The 19,056-nt window shown below is 40.7% G+C and overlaps 1 protein-coding gene and 1 long non-coding RNA gene across 3 annotated transcripts; one reads left to right on the top strand and one right to left on the bottom strand.

The window, feature by feature from the left end:
- Positions 1 to 2,752: 2,752 nt before the first annotated feature.
- Positions 2,753 to 7,735, bottom strand: RNASE10 (ribonuclease A family member 10 (inactive)). Of its 2 annotated transcripts, none has more exons than XM_015143210.3 (3): positions 7,640 to 7,735; positions 6,778 to 6,878; positions 2,753 to 3,856 (listed from the first exon to the last, which is right to left on the bottom strand). In XM_015143210.3, the coding sequence occupies exons 1-3, from the start codon at positions 7,696 to 7,698 to the stop codon at positions 3,204 to 3,206; spliced, it is 813 nt and encodes a 270-aa protein (XP_014998696.2). In that variant the 5' UTR covers positions 7,699 to 7,735; the 3' UTR covers positions 2,753 to 3,203. The 2 variants fall into 2 exon arrangements, with proteins under 2 accessions (XP_014998696.2, XP_001090353.2); XM_001090353.5 differs by having other exon boundaries at positions 3,029 to 3,856; positions 6,786 to 6,878.
- Positions 7,647 to 11,706, top strand: LOC144330142 (uncharacterized). The gene is made up of 3 exons (XR_013396042.1): positions 7,647 to 7,895; positions 10,120 to 10,266; positions 10,461 to 11,706. It is a non-coding gene; the product is annotated as an uncharacterized LOC144330142 (long non-coding RNA).
- Positions 11,707 to 19,056: the final 7,350 nt, after the last annotated feature.

Raw genomic sequence — 19,056 nt, 5'->3', positions numbered from 1 at the left:
TTGAGTGTCTTCCAAACAGCAGAGGAGATATCCCTTGGCCAATAAGTAGACAGTCATTGATTAATAAATGTGTCAAAGAAGAATATAGAAGAAACTTATAATACAGATCCTTCCACAAAGATGCTAGTGGCCTAACTAGGATCATATATGGTATACTCAAATTAATTAAGGGCTAATTAAACAGTTATATATAGATCCCACAATTTCTTACTTGAAACTTTTGGGGCCAATGCATTTTGGCCAACATTTTCAGATTTTAAAAAGCACCATTGTATGTTAAAGTGTGTATGTTTATATCATATATGACTAACACACTCTTAGAAGGGCCTACTCACAACAAAACACAGTGATATTACCACAGTGAAATATGTAATGGTCGCATAGCATAAATAAAGAAGATAAATAGCCTCACATTGTCAGTCTAGTCAGGTGTCATATCTAAATGAGTTTTGGGGCCACTTTGAAAAAAAAACTTTCCATTTTCAGAGCTTTAGAGATTTGGGTACTGTAGATAAGGGACTGGGGATCTGTCATATGGGCTCAACATAGATCCTGGAAGTATAGAGAGGAAGCGACATTGGAATTAGAAGACTTGGCAAAAGTCTTGTGAATGAGGCAGAATTTGAGCTACAGTGAGTTGATTTTCTGTCCCTGGGAGGTGAGGTCCCACAATGCCTTGTCACCCTATTATCAGCCATGGAAGCTATATTTTCCTGCTTGAGCCACTAGAGGCCTGTATTTTGTAAATGCTTTCCTGAGATAGTCTACATGGTCAGATTAAACAGAAAAATGAAAACAAAACAAAACAAAAAAACACATGACCACTGAGATTTGCCCAAAATGAAGACCTGGAGGAGATGAGCATACTCATCAAACAGCGCCGGAACCCTTAGGGAGAGAAGCTGGAGGGAACCTGAAGAGGATGGAGCCACATCAGAATACTACAGAATATAGGCTTTAATCCCTGGCTAATTCCATTCTCTTGATAATTCACTCCATACAATGGAGACCTTTCACATTTCATTCCTAAATCCTTGGTTCACCTACCAGACAGATCACTAACATGGCCGATTTTCTCTGACGCCTATTCTTCTTTCCCCTCTTCCCATCCCATTTCTCATTTTCTTCTCCCTTGCCTTAGATAACATTTTGTCTCTTTCCCCAGACAGGGATTCGCCCTCAGGAATCTGCCTTGGCTGAGTCATCACCTTTCACCACTTCATCACCACCTCTAAAACATCAGGGTAGCCCACAGATGGACACATACTTCCTGTCCACTATTATTAGAATTACTTGGGAGACAACACTGTTCCTAAGAGGTTATTGCTGGAAGTGAGTCAGAGGTATAAGGGATATATTGAATCAGGGAAGTCTAGGAGGTTACTAGAGTGGTTGCCTGTCTGTGAAAACAGGAAGAATAAAGTAAACTGGAGAATAAAGAAAGAAAGAATAGGAAAATGCAAGCCAGGTCAGAGTAAAGCAAACTGTTCTTCCCTTCAGTCTCCCATTTATGTATGTCCCTGACTTAGTCTATAATAGTCTAGGAATGTGAAGCACAGAAAAACTCTAAGGGAAGGAAATCTCAAAATCCAGTCACACAGTGAATCCTTACAGCTATGTTCTCAGATTCCTCGCCTCCCTAAGCATGACTAACTACACTATTTCTCATTTGAATTTAGAGGAAATAGGCTGAGGAGAGGCCACTTGCATCTTCTACGTATCCAGCCACACAGCTTCTCTTCTCCTTGATTAAGTGTGATACCTTCTCTGCAGAAATTATTCTTTCACCAACTTTCTTGTTCTTTAGAGCAAGAAAGCAGAAATAATGCTAAATGAGAAAAAGCCTGTCTCTTATCCCATTCATTCCACATCTACTGGGCACCTAATATAAGCACTATTCTGCTTCTGGACATAATTCAAAAGATTGCTCACTCTCACTTTCTCTTTCTCTCTTTTCCTCTCTCTTTTTCTCACTCTCTTGACCCACCCTCTTCCAACTCCCTGTGCCAGACTCTGACTATAGGACTAACATCTGCTTACATGACTGACTATAGGACCAACATAGCATAAGTGATCAGTATCAGCTGACTGAATCTCTAAAAGGACCCAGATAAAGAGAAGGGAAGGCCCAAAAAGAAAAAGAAGAGGAAAGGGAGAGGCTGGGCGCAGTGGCTCACACCTGTAATCCCAGCACTTTGGGATGCCGAGGTGGGTGGATCACCTGAGGTCAGGAGTTCGAGACCAGCCTGGCCAAAATGGAGAAACCCCGTCTCTACTAAAAATACAAAATTAGCTGAGCGTGGTGGCGCATGCCTGTAATCCCAGCTACTCGAGAGGCTGAGGCAGGAGAATCGCTTGAACCCGGGAGGCTGAGGTTGTGGTGAGCCGAGATCGAGCCATTGCACTCCAGCCTGGGCAACAAGAGTGAAACTTTGTCTCAAAAAAAAAAAAAAAAAAAAAAAGAAAAAAAGAAAAACAGGAAAAATAAACGAAGAAAAGAAGCAAAGGACAAAAGCAAAGGTAAGAGATAAAAACAAGAAGCAAAGCAAGGAGGCTGGTAGTAAAAGATGGGAAGAAAGAGAAAAGGGCAGTGAAGGGTCAAGAAAAAAGAGTTCTATCCTTGCTCCAGCCCATGTTCTATCTTGGTCTACAGCAGCACACCACCTCCCCAGCAGACCCCCAAACCTAGTCCCTAAATTTTTGCCAGCTCAGAAAAGGAAGCCTGATCCACATGGTCCTCCAGAAGCCGTCACGGATAGAATCACTTTAACTGCATCCACAACACAGAAGTGCAATTGTGCAAAACCCAAGAGTGTTATGTGATTGTTGTAGAGGCTCAGGGTGGGTAGCAGGGAAGAATGGGTAAAGGATACACTAAACTCTTCCAGTCCACATCCAGAGACAAACTTAGAAAAGGAAACAAATCGATGGCCAGGACTACAGTAGGGACTACAGCAGCTCTTCACTTACTCCTTTCCAGGGTAAGGGAAAGGAGAGACGGAGAGCTGAGAGAAACGAGGCATCATCACCTTATTCCACCATCTGTAATCCTAGGAACAAAATGCAAGTTGGGTGACCCACAAGGCAAGGAAGAATTACATCTGCATAATACCTAAGACCAGGAGAACTACATGCGAAAGAAGAAGTAAAAAAGGAAGAGGAACAGGAGAAGGTGAAGAGTAAAAAGATGATGAGTTGCTTCATTATCCAGTGGGTAACTGGAGTTTCACGTCATTACAGGTTATAATAATGTGCTTTTTTATAACAGAAGTTAGGTAATTGCAGTTAGGAGTGACCTGGTCTGGTTTGGACAGCTCGCACAATGTCAAATCAAAAGGTCGGGAGCTTTTGTGACATTTTCCCCCCTTGAGCTCACAGGCAATGACAGGACTGTTACAGACAGCTTTGACTGTCTTTAGATCCTCATGGATGAATGCATACTGGGCTATGCAACTCTGATTGGGCTCCTTCATCTTGTGTGCCATCATTTCATTGCATTCTCTATCTGTCTGGTCAAGCCTAAGATAGTCTTTGTTGCTCTGAAAGAGAGCTGAGGCTCTGAGCATCTTGTTTCCTCCAACCTCATCTTCATTGAGGATGGGATCTTCCAGCCAGCCAGGTTGCACCACTTCTTTGTTGCCAAGTACCAGCGTTTCTGTGGTTTGGGTGCCATCTCCCTCCTCAGTGGCCTCAGTTTCGTCCTGTGAGTCACTGGACCAAAATTCATTGAGCGGTTGATCACTCTCCTCCAAGACTGCTGCAGCCATTTGAAGCCCCAGCCCCAGGCCCATCCCCAGGCCCAGCATCAGCATCAGCAACATGAACAAGATCTGCACCAGATTCAGCTTCATTTTGCCTGGAGAGGAAGCGGGAAATGGAAGAACGTGACTTTGAGACCAAAATTGGCTCCAGTAGAGACTGTAGTCTCCCTAAGCCCTACAGCATTGTATTTGGGGTCTCCTCTCCCTTCTCCACATTACCCTCTTCAAGGCAGTGATTTCTCTTTCCTTTCCCATTTCTCTTGTTCCTCCCCACCACATTCCCTGTTGCTGTGTAATAAAATGTGGAAGTTTCCTCATGTTCCTTCTCTTGAAGACTAGGAAGATGACCAGGGGAAGCAGTTCTGGGGTAATTTACATATGGTAAATCAGTGAGGAAAGTTGACATCAACCAATTCTTTTTTTTTTTTTTTCCTTTTTGAGACAGAGTCTTGCTCTGTCACCCAGACTGGAGTACAGTGGCACCATCATAGCTCACTGAAGCCTCAATCTCCCAGGGTCAAGTGATCCTCCTGCTTCAGCCTCCCAAGTAGCTGGGATCACAGGCACACACTACCATGCCCAGCTCTTTTTTTTTTTTTTTTTTTTTTGAAACGAGTCTTGCTATGTTGCCCAGGTTGGTCTCGAACTCCTGGGGTCAATTAATCATCCCACTTTGGCCAAAGTGCTGGGATTGGAAGTGTGAGCCACCATGCTCCTGACATCAATTGATTCTTAAACAGAAATTCGTTCTAAATAACCAGAGAATGATTGAGAAGACAAGTATGTACAGTGTCACACTCTCCTTTAGGGAAATTCTTGTAGAAAGCCTTGTTCTCAACCTAGGACTAGATTTACCACAGAATACCAGCTCTTTATTTTTATCCCAAATTTGCTTTTGCTCATTCAAGTATCTATTACTCTTCTTGCTACCCACCTTCCCCACAAAAGATAAAAAGGAATAGAAAAAGTACCACAGACCATTCTTACTCCTAAGCTGAGGCTGGAGGGAAGATGTGCAATTTTACATCTCAGGCCCCTGATGAAGCTGTATCTTGTCAAGACAGATTCCTTCTACTACTAAAGATCTCTTAACACCTGGGTAGTCTTGCTGATTAACTTTGTACTCTCAGGGAAGAAATGGAATAAGAATGAAACCAAAGAAAATCAAACAATTGACCTGCTGCGGGTTCCCTTACTCATAAAGATCCTAAGGAGGCCAGGCTTGGTGGCTCATACCTGTAATCCCAGCACTTTGGGAGGCCGAGGCAGGTGGATCACCTGAGGTTAGGAGTTCAAGACCAGCCTGGCCGACATGGTGAAACCCCATCTCTACTAAAAATACAAAAATTAGCCGGCATGGTGCCACACACCTGTAGTCCCAGCCACTCGGGAGGCTGAGGCACGAGAATTGCTTGAACCCAGTAGAAGGCCAAGATGGTGCCACTGCACTACAGCCTGTGTGACAGAATGAGATTCTGTCTAAAAAAAAAAAAAAAAAAAAATCCTAAGGAGAGCTGAGCATGCATCTTTGTCTGCTAGGCCAGTCTCATCCCCTTAACAAAGAGAGACATTCCCTGCCAGAAAAAAAAAAAAATTGCTATGAAGAACATTATTGAGGCAATTGATAAAATTATAATCTCTGTAGTAGATAAGAGTATTATGGCAGTCCCCCTCATCCACAGGGAATATGTTTCATGACCCCAGTGAATGTCTAAAGCCCTATATGCCCTGTTTTCTTCCTATACATAGATATCTACATAAGTTTAATTTATAAATTAGACAATGTGTATTAACAACAACTAATAAAATAGAACAATTATAACAATGTACTGTTCAAATTTTGCAGATAAAAATTCTTTCTTACTGTAGATTTTACCAATTGCAGCATATGCTTCCCCCCCTTTCCTTATTAAGTTGAGAAACTTTCACCTTTTCACTTAAAGGGAGCAGTTTACGGGTTCTTTTTGAATATCTGAATTGCCAGCATCATCATTCTTGCACTTTGGGGCTATTATTAGGTAAGATAAGGGTTACGTGAACACAAGCACTGAGATACCTTGGTGGTGCATCTGATAACGGATACTAAGTCGCTAATGGGTGGGTGGTGTCTACAACATGGATACACTGGACAAAGGGATGATTCACATCCCAGGTAGGATGCAGTGAGACAGTGAGAGATTTCATCACATTACTCAGAACAGCATGCAACTTTAAATTATGAATTGTTTATTTCTAGAATTTGCCATTTAATATTTTCAGACCATAGTTGACCATGGGTAACTGAAGCTGGGTAGGGAGAACCACTGTATATATGTGTTTGATATACTGAATGTAAAACTGTACCTTGATTATTTAAGAAAAGATCCTTCTTCTTAGCAGATGCACACTGAAATATTAAGGAGGAAAAGAGCACAACGTATGCAATATACTCTCAAATGCTTCAGAATATAGATATATGGATGTGTATACATGTGTGTGTTTACAGAGAGAGAAAGAAAATGATAAAAAATAAATAGGGGAGCCTGGGCACAGTGGCTCACGCCTGCAATTCCAGTACTTTGGGAGACTGAGGCAGGCAGATCACTGGAGTCCTGGAGTTTGAGACCAGCCTGGGCAACATGGTGAAACCCTGTCTCTACAAAAAATACAAAAAAATTAGCCTGGCATGGTGGTGTGTGTCTGTCGTCCCAGGTACCCGGCAGGCTGAGGTGGGAGGATGGTTTGAGTCCAGGAAGTTGAGGCTGCAGTGAGCCACGATCCAACTGCTACACCCCAGCCTGGGCAACTGGAGTGAGAATCTATCTATAAATAAATAAATAAATAAATAAATAAATAAATAAATAAATAAAGGAAGTTTAAAAAAATAATGTATCTGGATAAAGAATATTCATGAGTTCCCTGAATTATTATTGCAATTTTTCTGTAAAGTTGAAAATATATTTTAAAAAGTATTTATTTTTAAAAAGAGAGCAGCTCCATGTTGTTTCTTGAGGCACCCAACACCTCTGTGACTTACCTACATACCTAAGAAGCTGCAGAGATTCTTGTGTCCTCTCGTTCCCCAAGTTCTTCCCTCCCAGGGTTTCCTTCTTGGTGAGCAGTGCCCTGGCTGCTAGTCTGAAGAAAAGTAGTTATCTTCTGGTGGTCCATGTGCTCTTAAACACATACTTACTTCCTAAACCCACCCCCTCTTTCACTTCCTCCACCTAGCACTGAGCAAACACACTCAGCCAATTGTTTCTGTTCCCATAAACACTTTGAAGTAAGGCTATCTGGGCACTGAGACAGATCCAGACATCCAAGACAGGAAATGTCTCCAGCCTGGGAAATTGCAGACAGTTTTGTTTCATGGATCAATTGTTCTGCTCCTGAGTTACACCCACTATCCTGTGGTTTATGCAGCCTGACCTTGTGCATGAATTTCAAGTTTAGTCTTTTCTTGTATTTGCTACATGTACACATGTACTTCCTTTAATTCTCTCCTATAATTTCTGCAGTGTCAAGATCTTTGGCCTTTATTTGGTCATCTCTCCAACATAATTATTTTGCTTTTCACACTTTACAAGTGTATTATGACAAGATTTAGAGTATTTGAGTCAATCATGAGTTTTCACATATCTTTACCTATACCTTTATTCCAGTTGTTCACTCTCTACTCCCTCTTTCCATTCCCCCAGCCAATAATCACATTCCCATAAAAATAACCAGATTTTGCAAATCTGATCATTTAGCCCTAGATAGGAGACTATCCAAAGCAGCACTATCCTTATCAATCCCTATAGTCTGGGTGAATAAAACCAGGAGGGTTACAATGTTGATCCTCAAGGTTCACTTCTTTAGCAAAAATTGACATTATGAGATAATATTTTTAAAATCACCCTGGAGACACTTTCCTCTTCTCCCCGACCGGAGGAGCCGCTCTTTCCGCGCAGTGCATTCTGGGGACCGAGGTCGAGCCCGCCGCTGCCGCCGTTGCCTGAGGGAAGCGAGAAGAGGCCGCGACGGGAGAGAAAACGCGGAGTCGCCGCTGGAGAGAAGTGGACTCCCTAGCAGCAGCCTGCCGCCAGAGAGGCCCGCCCACCTGTTCGTCCGTCTCCCTGCCCCCTTCACAGTGCAGCCTGCTTCTGCAAAGTGGTACGATCGAAGGGACTATGTCTTCATTGAATTTTGTGTTGAAGACAGTAAGGATGATAATGTAAATTTTGAAAAATCCAAACTTACATTCAGGTGTCTCGGAGGAAGTGATAATTTTAAGCATTTAAATGGAATTGATCTTTTTCACTGTATTGATCCAAAAGATTCCAAGCATGAAAGAACGGACAGATCAATTTTATGTTGTTTACAAAAAGGAGAATCTGGCCAGTCATGGCCAAGGTTAACAAAATAAAGGGCAAAGCTTAATTGGCTTAGTGTCGACTTCAATAATTGGGAAGACTGGGAAGATGATTCAGATGAAGACATGTCTAATTTTGATCGTTTCTCTGAAATGATGAACAACATGGGTGGTGAAGAGGATGTAGATTTACCAGAAGTAGATGGAGCAGATGATGATTCACAAGACAGTGATGATGAAAAAATGCCAGATCTGGAGTAAGGAATATTGTCATCACTTGGATTTTGAGAAAGAAAATAACTTCTTTGCAAGATTTCATAATTGAGAGAATTCCTGAGTTGATAGCTCTAAAGGCAGATGTTGTATTTGCCTACTTTAACCCATTTTTCAACCTGTTTGTTTTTTAAAAGGCTTCACTAAGGGTTGATATGTACCATTGTATGGGGCAATTTTAAGTCAGCTAAGGCAATAACCTTATGCATGAACATTTCCCAGACTTTCATGAAGCTGTTGAGGTCCTAGGCAATTGATGCAGCTGTTGTGATAAATACATACATCTCACCTAAGTCTCCTTTTCTTCATAACATAGATACTGACATGATAGGAAGCTCTCAGCTTAGGGAAAGAGAACTAAATTTTAGATTATAGAACATGGATTCAAAAGTGGCTGGAACAAATTGGCTGACACCTTACTGGTAACCTGCTATTCCTCTGGTGTTACCCTTCAGGATTGTTCCACTAAAATTTATTTTTCAAAAAATTTACTTCACATCATTCTATGTAAGTGTGTATCTTAGCTAAAACTAGAGAATGCCCTAACTTAGATGGTTTTTGAAGCCTATACATTTGGTATTGTTTGACCCTTAAGCTTTTACATCTTTTAGCGTGGAGGATGAAGAAAGCTGTACATTGTTGCTTAAGAGTCTGTACATTTAGACCAGATTTGTATTTGCACTGTCAAGTATGGCAAATGAGTGAAAAATGTTTAATACACTATTGGATTTTTTATTTATTTTTTTGATTCAGCTTATACCAGGGCTGAAAACCTCAGTTTATGTTCATGACAGTGGGGATTTTTTTAAATGTCTACATTCTGTCTAATAAACTGTTGGAAGACTTATTGGCTGTCCTTTTAAAAAAACAACAAATAAATAAAAAAAAAGTAAAATCACCCTGGAGACTGTTAAAGCACTATTAAAAAACCTCTGTAGACATAAACACGATCTTTTAAGATGTTTTCCTAAACTGTGGTATACAAAAATAAAAAATAAAAATAAAAGAAGATGTTTTCCTTAGTCCTTCAGGCAGAAGTTTTCAAATGGTGGTCTAGGAGCCACCTCTGTGAGTTACAAAGTCTCCTGGGCTGACTTTTCGCAGTGCTGGTGTTTATAATTCACAATAAGAACACTAACACCAACTACCAGTATTGAGCACTTCCTTTCTCAAGGCACTTACTGCATTTCACCCTCACATTTGCTTGTGCTATCCCTCTTTGGTGTCTATTTTGCCCATTTATTCTGGTGAGGTCTATTTGCAATGTGAAAAGAAAATTAAGAATTCTTCACTGAGCCCAGTAGCAGTTTAAGGTCAGCAGGGGTAATGTATTCAGCAACCACGCATCACCTGCTTCTTTATAACTAAAGTGTTTTGTTACTGCTAGAGATCATTTGAAATTAACCTTTAATTAAATATAAAGAAAGAATCTAAGTCTGTATAAGTATAACCTTTAGACCGGACAGGTTTTTATTTTCTTTTTTTTTTTTCTTTTTCTAGGCTACAGTTTTCTCATCTTCTAAATTTGAATCGTTCTTGGACATAAAATGGTTTATAATACTAAAAACAGTTTAAATAAAAAATGAACAAATTTGGATAATAGTAGCACTTACTTCACAGGGCTGTTGTAAATATTATATAAGACACTGCATGTAAAAGGCTAAATGTAGTAGTTGTTGTTGTTATTGCTCTTACATAGTGATTACCAACACATGCTCATTACCCACCCAATCAATATCATTTTCTGTTTAGAAATAGCACATGCTAAGGACCGTGGCTACCAACACTGCTCACTGGATCTTCTAGAAGAGTCAACCAGTATCCTGGAATCTTATAGAAGGAATTATGAGAAGGCTGATATAGGATGACCCTCATTTCACAAATAAAGAAGTGGCTCAAGTAAGTTAATATCCCAAATGCTACAGATAACTAATAGCAGTTCTGATACTAAAACCCCTGACTTATAGTTAAGAAAAATTTATGACAGATAAATAAGTAGATGGTGTATAAATGATAGGTAGACAGATAGATAGGTGTAAAGAGATAGCAGTAGAAAAGATTGATGTTAAAACTGAACCCTACAATTCTCCCAGTTTATTTCCTAGAAAGAGTTTTCAGGCTGTGGCACAGACAGGGAGACCCAGGCAGAGTCCGCCAGTCTTCCTGAGCTGAGGAGATAAAATTGGGGGACCAAAGAAGCCAAGGCAACTGGAGTTCACAGAGCACAGTACCAGAGAGGACAGAATTGCAGAGAGAACTTCAGAGATCCGGAGTGACAAGATACCACTGCGTATCTATCAGAATGGCTGAAAGAATAAACAGCGAAAATACCAATTGCTGGCAAGGATGCAGAGAAACTGGATACATGCATACATTAACAGTGAAAATATAGAGTGTTATGGCCACTCTGTAAAATAGTTTGTCAGATTCCTTTTTTTGTTGATACATAATAGTTGTACATATTTGTGGGGTTTTGATACATTCATACAATGTTCAATGATTAAATCAGAGTAATTGGGATATCCATTACCTCAAGCATTTATCATGTCTTTATGTTGAGAACATTCCAAATCTTCTAACCATTTTGAAATATACAATAAATTTTTGATAACTATGGTTATCCTGCTGTGCTAGTGAACACTGTAACTTACTCCTTCTAACCGTATGTGCTTACCTTACAACCCAGCAATTGCACTCCTTGGCATTTAACCCAGAGAAATGAAAACATATTTTCACATAAAAACCTGTACAGAAATAAAATAGCAGTTTTATTCATAATATTCAAAACCTGAAAACCATCCAAATGTTCTTCAGTGGGTGACATGTTAAGCAAACCATGGTACATGTACCATGGAGTACGACTCAGCAGTAAAAAGGAATGAACTATTGATACACACAATAAATTAGATGCATCTCAAGGGCATTATACTAAGTGAAAAAAATGTATCATCAAGTAGCCATGTACTGTATGATTCCATTTACATAACATGGAGAACAGATTCATAGTTTCCTGGGGCAGGGATCATTGGGATAGGGATATATGTGTGACTACAAAGAGGTATCACCAGGGAGATCTTTGTGGTGATGGAATAGTTCTGTATCTTGATTGCAGTGGTGGTTACAGGAATAAACAGATAATAAAATGACTTGTAACTACACACACACACACAGACACACACACGTCACACTGATGTTTATTTCCTGGTTTTGATATTGTACTCTTTAAGTGAGATAAAACCACTGGGGAAAACTGATGATGGGTACATGGGAACTCTCTATACTATCTTTGCAACTTTCTGTGAATCTATAATTATTTCAAAATAAAGTTTTTCAAAGTGTTAATGCTCATTATAGAAGTTTTACATAATAGTATATAGAAACACACAAATACACACACAAGACCCTCATCCTACTGTTATTTACATTTTGATGTGTATCTTTGCAATCTTCCTCCACCCAACTCAACCCCATGTTGATGTTAAGTTCAACATGTCTATTGAAACTACAAGTTGGCCGGGCACGGTGGCTCAGGCTTATAATCCCAACACTTTGGGAGGCCGAGGCAGGCAGATCACCTGAGGTCAGGAGTTCAAGAACAGCCTGGCCAACATGGTGAAACCCCATCTCTATTAAAAATACAAAAATTAGCCAGGCTTGGTGGAGGGCACCTGTAATCCCAGCTACTTGGAGACTTAGACAGGAGAATCACTTGAACCTGGGAGATGGAGGTTGCAGTGAGTCGAGACTGCACCATTGCACTCCATCCTGGGCAAGAAAAACAAAACTCCATTCCATCTCAAAAAAAAAAAAAAAAAAAAACCAGGAAAAAAAAACAAGAAAGAAAAAAGAAAACTGCAAGTTGAGATGTCAAGTGGTAGTTGGACATAGTAGATATAGCAATCCAGAGTTCAGAAGAGTCTAGTCTGGAAATATAAATTTGAGACATATCAGCATATGGTTATGTATCTGAAGTCATGAGACTGGATGACAGTGTCAAGAGAAGATTTTTTTTTTTTAACTTTGTTTTGTTTGTTTTTAAGATGGGGGAAATAATAGCTTGTTTGTTGATAGTAAAGACACAGTAGAGAGGAAAAACATAATGCAGGAGTGAAAGAAGATATTTGTTAGAGCAATAGTTTGAGTGCTCAGACAGAATAGATTGCCTGGGTTTATGTGTGTAAATGTGTTATGTTATCTATGAATTACACTTCAGGACAGTAAAAGGGAAACAACATGTTTGCTATGAAAGGTTGGATCTGGTGACGTGGTTGAGAACCAGTGGTTTGGAAGAATCAGTAATGGTTAGGGTCTTGCTACACTGTGTACGCATGAGTTTTTCCTTAATTCTTCAATTGCTGCTGCTCCAGTTGACTGGGTGTAAGAATCCAGCTCAGCTGTGGGATGGAGGCTTTGCAGGTATGAGGTCTCTCTTGGGATGTGAGACATGGGAACAGCAGAAGGGAAAGAATACTGAGCAATGCTTTTCTAATAAGGAATTAGTCTCTGTTGTGGGTCCCAAAGAAGCCATTATCTTTTTTCCTACGGATTTTTCTCATTCACATGCCCACCAGATAAACAAAGTCTGTGGTGGGGGAGGGCCACTTTTTCAGAAACCGCCATGTTATTTGAGATGACCCAGTATCTAAACACGGTCTTCCATCAGGATCCCAGAGTGCTCGATTGTGTGCAGATCACAGCGTCAGTCTACCCACCAAACACAAAGGGACCTAGCCTATTTAACATCTTCCTAGTACAGGCTTTCTTATGATATTATGTAGTATAATTCTTCTTACAGAAACGTTTCTGAAGATTATACTTTGCTTAAGGGTAGCCAGCAAAGGGGGTAAACAAATGAAAACCTAACCTATACTCTATAAACAGACCGTACAAACTAGCACTGAGTTGACTTCACCAGGAGGAAGAGCCTTTCTTCTCATTCATACAAAAATGCTGTTTGGGCTTTCTGGGGACCTAAACAGACGGCTCTACATTTTAGTTCATTTTCACATAAGTAACCTCGTGTGATCCTCACAACTTCCCCACCAAGTAAGACAGTCTCAAATTACTTCTTTAGTTTTACAATAAAACTGTTAAGTGACTCGCCTGAGGCCACATAGGTAGCGGGTGGCAGAACAGGAATGAGGCCCTGATCTGCTGACTTCCACCCATAGTTTTTTCTTTTTCAGCATCTACCTAGACTCTGATAATGTGTTCCAGTTGAAATCATTTCCATGGACCTAGAGAACAATTGGTTACCAGTGATTCCAAAAACAATCTTGAATATATAAGATAGGTATTTTTAGTTATTATTAAGAATCACAATTCACATTTGTAAAATGAACTACACAGACCTGCTCACAATCTGTAGAACCCAACCCTTCTTAACTCTGCCTGCTACTTTATTCTTATGATCCTTGTTCCCTCTCTCTAATCATTGTAGTTCCTCTGATCTAGCTTTCTACCTGTTCAGGCCCTGCATAGCCACGGGTTCCGTCCATGGATTACCCTCTGGGGGCGTTACCACATTATGTCTTGTTCTTTCTAACTGAGTGATTTGGGTAGCTTCTGCAATCTTGGAAGAATTTTGCTAATAACATATGAACCGTTAGACCACAACCACTCTGGTGCAACAGAAACTTCCAGAACCAACAGTCTACAAAAGGAGCTTCCCAAAATCACATCTAACCTATGAATCACTCCTGCCAAGAAGTTCTTTGTTTTTTTACAGCCTATACCTCTGCTAGAAAAGATGCCAGCTCTCAGATATTCTGGGTGGCATCCTCGATAAAAATCATGCTCAGGCCGGGCGCAGTGGCTCACGCCTGTAATCCCAGCACTTTGGGAGGCTGAGGCAGGTGCATCACTTGAGCACAGGAGTTTGAGACCAGCCCATGGAAAGGCCCTGTTTCTACTAAAAATACAAAAACTAGCGGGGTGCGGTGGTGCGTGCCTGTAGTCCCAGCTACTTTGGAGGCTGAGGTGGGAAGATCACCTGAGCCCAGCGTGTTGAGGCTGCGGTGAACTGATACCATGCTGCTGCACTCTGGCCTGGGCAACAGAATGTCTCAAAAAAAAAGAAATGTTCAAACATTTTTATCAGTGTAAGTAATATTCACTGCCTTCTTTGAAATAGGCTTAATCATTATCTTTAGAGATATTTCATCTAAAAATTATTGGAAATGACTTTATTATCTGGTTGCATATGTTGAAGAAATAACCAAATTTCTTTGTAAGTTGCATTATTCTTATTTTGAGCCTGCATAACCTTTCACATTTGAAAGTTATTGGTAATAAACTAACCACAGTCATTTTAATGCTCTGTCACCTACAGATAGTTTTTACTTTACTCTAATTTTGCCTAAAGGCTCTGCTATAAATTACAGGCCAGAATTTGTGTCTTCAATAAAGAAGGACAGTCTCAAAGCCTCATGAAAAACAATTGTACCAGTTATTTCAAACTACTGATACTTTAAAGCATACACTTGTACATAGGCTTTTGAGGTAACATCACTTAGACAATGTTTAGATCAGGCTGGGTGCAGTGACTCATGCCTACTGTAATCCCAACACTCTGGGAGGGAGAGGCGGGTGGTTCACCCGAGATCAGGAGTTTGAGACCAGTCTGGCCAACATGGCAAAACCCCGTCTATACTAAAAATACAAAAAAATTAGCTGGGCGTGGTGGCAGGGGGCCTGTAATCCCAGCTACCTGGGAGGCTGAGGCAGGAGAATCACTTGAACTGGGGAGGTGGAGGTTGCAGAGAATAGAGATCGCACCACTGCACTCGAGCCTAGGTGACAAAGCTAGTCTCCATCTCAAAAAAAAAATTTTTTTTAGATCAAACCTGTGGACTGACTCCAGATTTCCAAAACTCATTTTAGTTAAAAAAAAACAAAAAACAAAAACTGCCTAATGACAGCTAACTCAAGTTTCAACAGAATAAGAATTAATTACATAAAACTGAATGAACTCATTGTTCAGTTCCCACCTATGAGTGAGAACATGCGGTGTTTGGTTTTCTGTTCTTGTGATAGTTTGCTAAGAATGATGGATTCCAGCTGCATCCAAGTCCCTACAAAGGACTCAAACTCATCCTTTTTTATGGCTGCATAGTATTCCATGGTGTATATGTGCCACATTTTCTTAATCCAATCTGTCACTGATGGACATTTGGGATCACTCGGACTCAGGAAGGGGAACATCACACACCGGGGCCTATCATGGGGAGGGGGGTGGGGGGAGGGATTGCATTGGGAGTTATACCTGATGTAAATGACGAGTTGATGGGTGCAGCACAGCAACATGGCACAAGTATACATATGTAACAAACCTGCACGTTATGCACATGTACCCTACAACTTAAAGTATAATAATAATAAATAAATTAAAAAAAACAAAACAAAACAAAAAAAAAAAACTGAATGAACTGATAAAGAGACGTTGTAGTTATTTGTTTGGAACATTGTTTTAAAGTTCTGCCTTCATGTTGATGTTGTTTTAATGTTCTATTCAGAATATATAAAGAAGGTTTTTTTTCTTCTTAAAAATCTCTCTAATTCATACGTTAGCAGCTTTTGTAAATTAAAATATTTATCAAATATAAATATTTTTAAATGATATCTGATTCTTACTGAACTTACTCCAAATAAGAATTCAGAAACTCTTACCACCCTTCTTACTTTTTATAACAGTATAGTTATCTGAATAGGTTCAGCAAGAATCTTTTCTTTTTTACCAAGATATAACAGAAAACCAGTTACACAACCAGGGTGTGGGTCAGAATGTCATTTTTGAGAATGGTGCTCATTTAATCAGCTTTGATGAGCCAATGCCTACAAAATCCTCTCAGGAAAACCCACCTGGGATCTGGTTACAGAGTCCTAGCCTTGCAGAAGGTCAGGAAGTTCAATTCCTAGTTCTTGGTTCCTTACCTTCTTGGCAGGTAAGAAACTTTCAGAAAATGTGAGAACCTTGAGAAGAAAGAAATTCATCAAAATGTATCAGTACTGTGAGTAAAATCTAGTGGAAAGAGATTCTTGAGCTTGGTTTTTCTAAACTCACAATAGCAAATAATAGAGGCTTTTAAAAGTCAGTCTGAGATTTCTTAAGAAAACTTCTAGAAAGAAGTTCATTCTGTGGCCTTGTGAATAGTATATGGCTCTAGATTTACAAAGCAAACTTAAGAAGGCCTATATGGTAAATAAAACTCTTCCACCTGTAGAAATAATCAGGCCAAACTGTCAGGATTGCCCTTTTACTTACCTTCTGTCACACTGAGCTGGGAGCTTTCTATGCCATCTCTCTTCTTGTCCTCAGTGACAAGCAAAGTGTCTGGAACAATGAAGGTAGTCAACAACATTTATGAGAAGAATAAATATCAGGTTGTGGAATAGCTTTTGCACCTGATTCCAACCATGAGGCAGCAATGGAAAGCCAGGGAGGCAGGGGGAGGTGCTGGACTCATCAAGCTCGGTTTCCTCTGCCCAGCCTCCAGTTGTACCATGGGGAGACAGAGACTCCATTAAAAATAAACTGCTAATTAACTTTAAAATACTCCAGCAATAAATAAATACATAAAAATAACAAAATAAGGAGAAGAGATGAAACAAGATGGGCAAAATGTTGATTACTGTTGAAGTTGCATGTAATGGGTACTTGGGATTAATCATACTCTTCTCTCTGCTTAAGTGCATGTTTAAAAATTTCAGTAATGGAAAGGAAGAGAAAGGAAAGGAAAAGGAAGGGAAAAGATAAAGGAAGGGAAGGGAAGGGAGGGGAGAGCAGGGGAGAGGAAGGAAGAGGAGGGGAGGAAAGGGAAAGGGAGGGTAAAGGAGGTAAAGGGGAGAAGTGGGGAGGGGGAGGGGAGGGGAAGGGAGGGGAGAGGAAGGAAGGGAAGGGAGAAAGGAAAGAAAAGAAGAAAAGAAAAGGAATGGAAAGGAAAAGGATAGGAAAGAGGAAAGGAGAAAGGAAAGGAAAAAGGAATGGAAAAAAAAAAGAAAGAAGGGGAAAGGAAAGGAAACTTGAAGGGGAAGGAAATTACAAAAAGGAAGTCTGCTGACTTTGTAAGGAAGGGGGTCATGAGTAAGTTCAGGCAGTTTTGTTTTGTTTCGGGTTTTTGCACCAGTGTTCCAGGTGTCGTAATCAGAGTGACTCATCTTGAATAAAGGCCAGATGAAGCCAAACCTGCTGGGTTACTTTCCCAGGAAACTGGGCACTGTTAATCACAAGATGTTTATGGTTGAGGAAATGAGTCAATGGAAAAAGGCATTCTTACTTTAAAAATGGGTTTCTTGGATGGCATGGTGGCTCACACCCGTAATCCCGGCACTTCGGGAGGCCAAGGCAGGTAGATTGCTTGATCTCAGGAGTTCCAGACCAGCCATGGGCAATGTCAGGCCTCTGAGCCCAAGTCGGCACGTACAAGTATCCAGATGGCCTGAAGCAACTGAAGAATCACAAAAGAAGTGAAAATGGCCGGTTACTGCCTTAACTGATGACATTACCTTGTGAAAGTCCTTCTCCTGGCTCAGAAGCTCCCCCACTGAGCACCTTGTGACCCCTGCCCCTGCCCGCTAGAGAACAACCCCCTTTGACTGTAATTTTCCACTACCCACCCAAATCCGGTGAAACAGCCCCACCCCTATCTCCCTTCGCTGACTCTTTTCAAACTCAGCCCACCTACACCCAGGTGATTAAAAAACTTTATTGCTCACGCAAAGCTTGTTGGTGGTCTCTTCAAACGGACATGCATGACAGGCAACACGGTGAAACCCTGTCTCTATATAAAAATAAAAATAAAAATTAGCTGGGTGTGGAGACTGAGGTGGGAGAATCCAGGAGGATCGAAGAGGATTGAGTCCAGGAGGTGGAGGCTGCAGTGAGCCTAGATCACGCCACAGCACTTCAGCCTGGGTGACAAGAGTGAAACCCCATCTTAAAAAAAAAGGCTGGGGGGAGGGGGTGATGGGTGGGAGGGTTTCTTGCGGTGGTGAAGGTGTAAGCAAATAAATAAATAAAAATAAAAATGGGTTTCACTTTAAAGGTAATACTACACTCATAAATGCTTGCTGAAATCAATAGTTACACCAGAGAATAACAGTACTAGTAGCCTGTCACAACTTGATTGTAAGCCTTTATAATAAAGTAAACTATTCTTAACCTTAATATCCTATATAAGCAAGCATTACATTTAAGGTAGGGGCATTCCTCCTCTTGCTCTCTGAGGATGTCCTACTCTGTAATAGAGTAGTTTCTAATGAACTGTTTTAACTGTACTGTACTCTGTGCCCTGTCCTTAATTCTTTCTTGCCCAAGATCGAAGAACCTGCTCTTGAGGTCTGGGACAGGAATCCTTTTCCAGTAAAACCGGTAGTTGAAACCACTCCCTGCTCCACCTCTGACTTCCTTTTTTGTTCTGAGAGAGGATCTGTAAAACACTAGCAGTTTTGAGGAAGAGTGAGCCCTAGGGAGGGAAGTGCTCAGTGGCCTTGTGCTAGCTCGCGTTCTCGAAGTCAGCCTCACTCCACACACTGGCCTTTTCCTGATCCCTTTCGGGTCTGAGACTGGGCAGTGGTCAGATACTGCCATGAGTAGATGGGAGTGGAAATACTCAGAGCTGAGGAGGAGGCAGGAGAAGGGGAGCCCAAACTTTCAAACAATTGTCATGATGTGATATTTCAACTTGAGAT

The sequence above is a fragment of the Macaca mulatta genome, chromosome 7, assembly GCF_049350105.2.
Source record: "Macaca mulatta isolate MMU2019108-1 chromosome 7, T2T-MMU8v2.0, whole genome shotgun sequence".
NCBI classification, from domain to species: Eukaryota; Metazoa; Chordata; class Mammalia; order Primates; family Cercopithecidae; genus Macaca; species Macaca mulatta.
This window is presented reverse-complemented; position numbering and strand designations above follow the sequence as displayed.